Source organism: Sinocyclocheilus anshuiensis, unplaced genomic scaffold (genome assembly GCF_001515605.1).
Source record: "Sinocyclocheilus anshuiensis isolate Anshui unplaced genomic scaffold, SAMN03320099.WGS_v1.1 scaffold500, whole genome shotgun sequence".
Classification (NCBI taxonomy): Eukaryota; Metazoa; Chordata; class Actinopteri; order Cypriniformes; family Cyprinidae; genus Sinocyclocheilus; species Sinocyclocheilus anshuiensis.
The window spans coordinates 199,354-206,386 of record NW_015557073.1 but is presented as its reverse complement, the minus strand read 5'-3'; the positions used below and the strand labels follow the sequence as shown (position 1 = coordinate 206,386).

Sequence of the window (7,033 nt, the reverse complement as noted above, 5' to 3'; positions counted from 1 at the left end):
CAGTCAGTAACGTAGCAGATTGGAAAGTTAGTATCTTTCTGCAGTCCAATAGACCGCAGTGCGGTGGTGGCTTGAGTGTTGAATGGTGATTTAACGCTACGTTGTTACCTAGTTGGTATAATGGTCAATGCTATAAAGTAAATATTTTGTCTTTTACTCTCACAATGAGCTTATCATACTCGTTTGCTACATTACTAGGGCCCTGTGATTTCCACGATGTGGACAAAGCAGACGGAATCGCGGAATCCATTCATAAAAATGGAATTTACTGTGTAACGTGGAATTGCATGGAATGTGTCTTATTTTTTATGAATAAATAAAAAACAGGTCAGTACACTTAAATCAAATCGCGATATAGACTAGTGTCTGTGAATATTAAACTGCAAAAAACTATTTTAAATACAAATCCTCATGTTCTGCATGTTCATTTGATTACCTACACAGTTACCTTGTTTATTTTCTTAATTCAAGTTATAAATATTTTGTTCTATTTGTGTTTAAGTTATTTATAATAAGTTAAGTTTACTGTTAAGTGCACTGATGTCAGACTCATTTTGAATAATAAAGTTTATTAAATTGTTAAATAACCTGCTTCCATTACATAGGCCTATTTGTCATATATATCGGTCGGGCTCTAATTAGTAGTAGTATCAGAGTATTGTTATTATCTAATTAATATTAGGGCTTATTTGTTCCATTATATTTCCTTTTACACGTTTTTTACAGTGTTGCGCGTTTTAACCAATCACACACGATTCTGCTGAGTTTATGAATGCAGTGGCCAATCAGAGGCTTTCAGATGAGTCGTGGTGTTCAGTGCACATGCCCTCTGACTGAATTCTGCTCTCTCGCAAATTCTCTCATCATAAAAAACAAAGTGCAGATGTACGTGCAATGTAAGTATAAGAGATTTATTCATCAAACACTGTAGATACACTATATGGACATAAGTATTGGGACACCCCATTCTATTTAACAGGTTTGACTACTTTAGTAATTTCCATGAGTACAAATCTTAATGTTAAAGCATATAATGATATTCTTGGGAATTGTGTGCTTCTGATTTTATAGCAACAGTTTGGACAGGACCCTTTTCTGTTCTTTTTATTTATTTATTTATTTATTTTTTATGAACAATATAAAAACCAGAATGCGAACATGAAAATAAATTCAACTTCCCCACCTACCCTAAATTAGGGTAAATTAATACCAAAATTCCAGCAAACAAGGTGTAAGAAAAATAAATAAATGAATTAATTAATTAATTAATAAAAATATAGTGTTAAGGCATTCATTCTAGGTTCTGATCGTTGTTTTGTGCAATATACTTGGAGATCCTCTCAGCAGCTATAGTCCAGATCTTTAATAATTTAATAATAGTTTATGCATTTAGCAGACACTTTTATCCAAAGCGACTTACAGAGCATTCAGGCTATACATTTTTTACCAGTATGTGTGTTCCCTGGGAATCGAACCCACGACCTTTTGCGCTGCTAACGCAATGCTCTACCACTGAGCCACAGGAACGCTTTAATGTAGAGATTTGGCCCAAATTCACCCGAGCCGAGGATATTTCCAACATTATGTCCTGAAGTTGTACCAACCATTTGTACATATCCAGGTTGTGTGGTGGAAGCTAGTGTTGCGCTAAATACTTAAAAAGCTGTACCATTTTACAAACATTATATATGTTTGTAAAATGGCATAACTTATATATATATAATATATATATATATAGTATTTCAGTCTGGCGAGTAAACACAAAAATATACTAGCAATGGCGATTCAATTGCCAAGGTGTCCGTAGAGGGTTGCAGACGTTAAGCCGGCACGCTAAACAGTGTTTTGGAATTTAGAGAAATTCAACAGAGAATTGTCATTCAGTAATAATACAGAGGGGTATAGGATATTCAATATTTTTTGATAAGTACACACCTCAGTCCAAAATGTTTTAACCTTTTTACATTCCCACATCATATGAAAAACGGATCCAAGTTGTTGGATGACTCAGCCGAACGCACAAGCGCTCTTCAGTACTCTTCTTCATGAGCATTTGAGTGTGTGGATAAAAACTAGGCTTAAAAACTAAGCTCAGAATCGATTTCAGAGAGAATCGCTATGCATTCGGAAGATCTCAGAATCGATCCACGAAACGATTCTGCATTGATTTATCGTCACAGCCCTATTATTTATACACTTGCTCCATCTATAACATAATCGGTGAAAGAGCTTCAGACTGCATTTCAGTCACTGGAAGATCCTTTAGTGAGCTTAAAATTAGTTTTAAAACAAAGTTTATGGTTTATTTTATTTATAAGTTTATTTTCGTTAAACAAATTGAGCAAAAACTGTTCAACATTGACAATATTGTACTAAAATGTATATTAACTAGCCTACTCGTTTGATTTCTTGTATATTGTGCAAATATGTCAAATGTGCAATTAAGCTATACATTTGTTGCATTATACGTTTGCAGTATTATACAGTTAGCAAACGCAAACATTGTGATGCCACCTATACTGCTTAGAGCTGCGTTTACAGGTGCATCTCAATAAATTAGAATGTTGTGGAAAAGTTCATTTATTTCAGTAATTCAACTCAAATTGTGAAACTCGTGTATTAAATAAATTCAGTGCACACAGACTGAAGTAGTTTAAGTCTTTGGTTCTTTTGTTTCACAATTTGAGTTGAATTACTGAAATAAATGAACTTTTCCACGACATTCTAATTTACTGAGATGCACCTGTAGATTAAATATGTGTTGCATGTTTTTCTCTCAATAGCAAAATTAACACACAACAAAAATAACGGGTGAAAAAAAAAAACAGTTAAGAAAGCATCTGATCATAGTGACGTAGACATGTTTGCACAAGCTCTGCAGTTTGGCACTCTAGTTAAGTCACGCCACGTTTATTTATATAACACTTTATAATAGATTGCTTTAAAGCAAGCAGCTTTACAATTCTAAACAGTATCAGTGTTGCTAAGAATTACAGCTTCAATATTATAAAGTGGCTCTCTGTGTTCATGTTTTTACTAGCAGATGTCTGATTTTGACGGACTGAACAGAGGAAGACAACTAGAGAAGATTTCCTTGTCAAAGAAGGAGGAGCTCTGGAGCACAGTGGCGCCTGCAGGTGTACGGCTGTATGCACTGTGCGTACCATGAGAGTTTTACATATATGCCATTATAATTTGTGTTTTAGTTTTTAATTGTACAGAATTATATAATAAAACACAAATTATAATCGGGCCTGTTTTAGGCTTTTCCTTATTTTTATATTTTAGACATCCATCAATTATGGTGGTGATAAAAAATGACTCGTCATCTCCTCATTGGATGTGCCTTTAGAGAGAAATGCACAGATTACATAATGAAAGAGTTTCTATTTTCGATTTAAATTATTTTGTTTTAAAGTAGTAATTTAAAGCTTTCTGTATATTTTTATCATGTCTGTGAGGCAATTCGCTGAATTTAGGTTCATCATTGTGAAGCGCTCCTGCTCAAGACGAGACGGCAGAAAGCGTTTGTTTTCTTTATTTTATAAAAGCACAACGTTTTGTTGCTATTGAGTGCACACAAATAAAACTTATACAAGTGATCACGCTGGCGCCTCCATGTCCTGCAGAGCGCGCTTCAGCTTCCACTCTCCGCACAAACGATTGGATATGCATGCGTCTAAAAACGCACATTTATCTAGGTTAAACATTTAAACTAACATTGTGATATGCTTGAACTGTTTTATATCTATAGATTTTATTTTAGGCAAGTTGTGATGATTTGAGAAGGCTAAATTGATCAAACATAGGCTATGATCAATTCACTGTCTGCTGCTGGCCGCTTGGTCCTACTTAAAAAAAAAAATAAAAAAAAAATAAAATAAAAAAACACACATTTAATGAACAAAAAATGCTCCAAACGTTTTTCTAAATTAACTTTATAAAAAAACCCGAAAAGAAATATAATTACTTTTCCATTACATACGGGGGGGGGGGGGAAGGGAAAAAAGACTGGCTAGGGGCCTATATTTGAGGCCCATGCAGGACTCTAAACCACTTCATCCAACACTGTTTTGATCTCAGTGCAGCATAACTATGCACAGAAATTAAAAGAGGCTTGGAAGTATACTAACCTAAGTTATTTTGTATGCCTTTTAACCATGTATAAGCTTGACTAAAGCAGCATATACAAAGTGTCACCTTTTTTGAAGGAGCCGAAAATTCACCTACACCTCATCCAGGCATGGCAGTGAGCATCTGAATTTCGTTGAACACTGTCTTGTCTCTGGGTTTACTGGAAGCTTTGTTTTGGCATTTAGGATCTTGGCAGAGTTGTTGCATATTGTGCCATTAACCTGATTTGTGGATTGTGTTATGTTAATGCTGGGAGGTATACTGGTTTATCTGGTATACTCGTTTCAATTTCACATACAATTTGTATTTTGCAAATATCTACACACATACTAAAACGCGTGTGACTCTGGTGTTTTCAGCATCTTTCATGAATTATATGAGGGAATTCCACATGAACTTCATGTTTAGGCATGTGACCGTATCAAATTTTCATGTTGTGATAATTGCTAAAGCTTTTATCACGGTATATGGTATTATCACGGTATTGAAATTTGGTTGCGAAACAGTGTTGTCATAATAAAGTATAACAGGTTTAATAACTTTTTTTCTTATATCAAAAACAACTGAACATTTAAATACAATAAAGCAATACACACAAAATGTTTCAAACAGATTAAAGTGCAAAAGAATTACAAAGAATAATAGATAACACTTCACAATAAGGTCTCATTAGTTAAAGAGTTAGTTCACTCAAAAAAAAAGAAAATTAGTCCATGTTTTACTCACCCTCAAGGCATCCTAGGTTTATATGACTTTCTTCTTTCAGATGAATCCAAACAGAGTTATATTTAAATTTTTGGGCAGGTTTTTTTGTTCAACAGTCCAAAAGTAGTCAAATAAAGCACATCCGTCCATATTAAAACATGCCTCATGTTGCTCCGGGAGGTAAATAAAGGCCTCCTGTAGCCTTTATAAGGCCTCCTCCCATAAGCTGTTCCGGCGGATGACGTAGGAGGTAGGCATGCCAGTGATTAGTGACGAATGTGACGATATAAGCCAAGAGGAGACTGGTTTTCCTTTGGTAAAGTAAGGCAACTTTTATTCCTTTGCTCCTGTAAACAAACGTTGGTTTTTGCGAGACTCACACGTGCGTGCGCTACGCCTACATCTGCCGGCATCCGCCGGAAAGGCAGCCTCTTGTGAACGTTAATATGACAGTTAACGGAAGTTACACAAAACTGTTTATATCGCTTTAAATATGGATACTTTTTTTACAAAAATGCATCGATTCACTACAGGTTATAAAGCTTGGAAGAGCAAGGACAATTTTTAATATAACTCCAACTGGATTTGTCTGAAAGAAAGAAGTCATATACACCTAGAATGCCTTAAGGGTGAGTAAAACATGGGCTAATTTTCATTTTTGGGTGAGCTAACCCTTTAACATTAGTTTAATGCATTAACATTAACAATGAGCAGTTACATTTGTTACAGAAGTTATTATTCTTTGTTAAAATTAGGGCTGGGCTATTTTTCCAATTTTATCGATTAATTCGAATGTAATGTTTTGCCACGATTTTTTTTTGTTTTAATCGAGAAATCGCGATTTTGAATAGAAATATTACTAAACGTCAGAATTAGACACTTCGAGAATATGCCGCTGATAACAGTAAAGAGAAAAGAACAATCCAACCACATGTTGGCGCACGTGATGAACCACCTCTCATATGTGACGCGCTCATATCGCGAAGCGCCATTCACACAGAATGTGCTTTTGTGTTGATAAAGATGTGATGCGTGCAGAGGAATAGGAAAAACATGCAAAAAGATGGGAGTTGAACTTCTCTTAACTTGAGCGCCGCGTTTTTAAAATGCCATTTTAATGTATGAGACGCTGCAAGAGATGCGAGCGCAATAGTCAAACCATTTTATTTCCATTAAACATTTATTTCCATGTTTACATAGAAAAAACAATGGAAAAGCAGCACAATCAAATAAAAAAACCTTTAAAGAACTACTACTGTATGTCTGATATTTCATGTTTGCATCATGGTGACAGGCTGAAAGCTGATATTCATTGTTTTCACAGAAAATTTATTATTAATAGTCTACTGACAGAAGTCAGAAAGAGCTTTATTACCAAGTATGTTTACACACACAGGGAATTTGACTTAGTGACAGGAGATTCCAGTGCAAAAGAAAAGTATGGACAGTGCAAACTAGTGCAGCAGACATAGGAATTACACAGTAGAGATGGAGTATAACACTAATATAAGAAAAACAGAAAATTAAATAATGCACTATATACAGAAGTAGAAACATAGAGAAATGTAACCGTTTAAACGAATGTACAGATACATTTACAAGTGTGCCGTTTACAAATTATTGGATTCTATAAAGTCAGTAAATTTGAATTACATTGACTGTTGAAATTTTTTTTTAGCGTTTTCATTGTAGCCTATTATTTCTGAACATATACCATGTATAAGACAAGTTTGTACAGGATGTAGTTGTAGTTCATGCATCTTTTCTGCAAAGATATTTAACAAGTGATTTGTTTAACATTTACATCATGTTGACAACTTCATGTGTGCTGCACTTGGAATAGAATTTAGAAGAAAAAGTTACTTGAATCATGCTGTAGTTACATTTTCAAGTTGACTACTTAAAAATCATAAAAAGATCAAGATTTAAATTTTTTGCCATATCGCCCAGCCCTAATTATATTGTATTTAGTATTATCTATATACTAGTTTTTATTAATATTTTAAATTAGCTTTATTTTTATATTTTCCATTTTAAATTTAGTTAACTTTTGTGTGCTTTTGGCCTTTTATTAGATTTTTGTTAATATTACTATTTATGTTTAATTTATTTTTATTTCAGTTTAGTGCTTCAAAGTAACATGTATAATTTTCATTTTGTTTTTCATCTAATATGTATCATTTTCATTTCTTAT

General features: G+C 33.9%; 1 protein-coding gene across 4 annotated transcripts in view; it reads left to right on the top strand.

Annotated features, from left to right (window-relative positions):
- Positions 1–3,012: 3,012 nt before the first annotated feature.
- Positions 3,013–7,033, top strand: part of LOC107676745 (serine/threonine-protein phosphatase 2B catalytic subunit alpha isoform) — a 188,798-nt gene continuing 184,777 nt past the window's right edge. For 2 of the 4 annotated variants that reach the window (XM_016471409.1, XM_016471408.1), the window contains exon 1: positions 3,013–3,156. In XM_016471409.1, the coding sequence (XP_016326895.1) occupies positions 3,150–3,156 (7 nt within the window). In that variant the 5' untranslated portion in view covers positions 3,013–3,149. The remainder of the gene's footprint in view (positions 3,157–7,033) is intronic. The other 2 variants (XM_016471410.1, XM_016471411.1) reach the window with 2 other exon arrangements.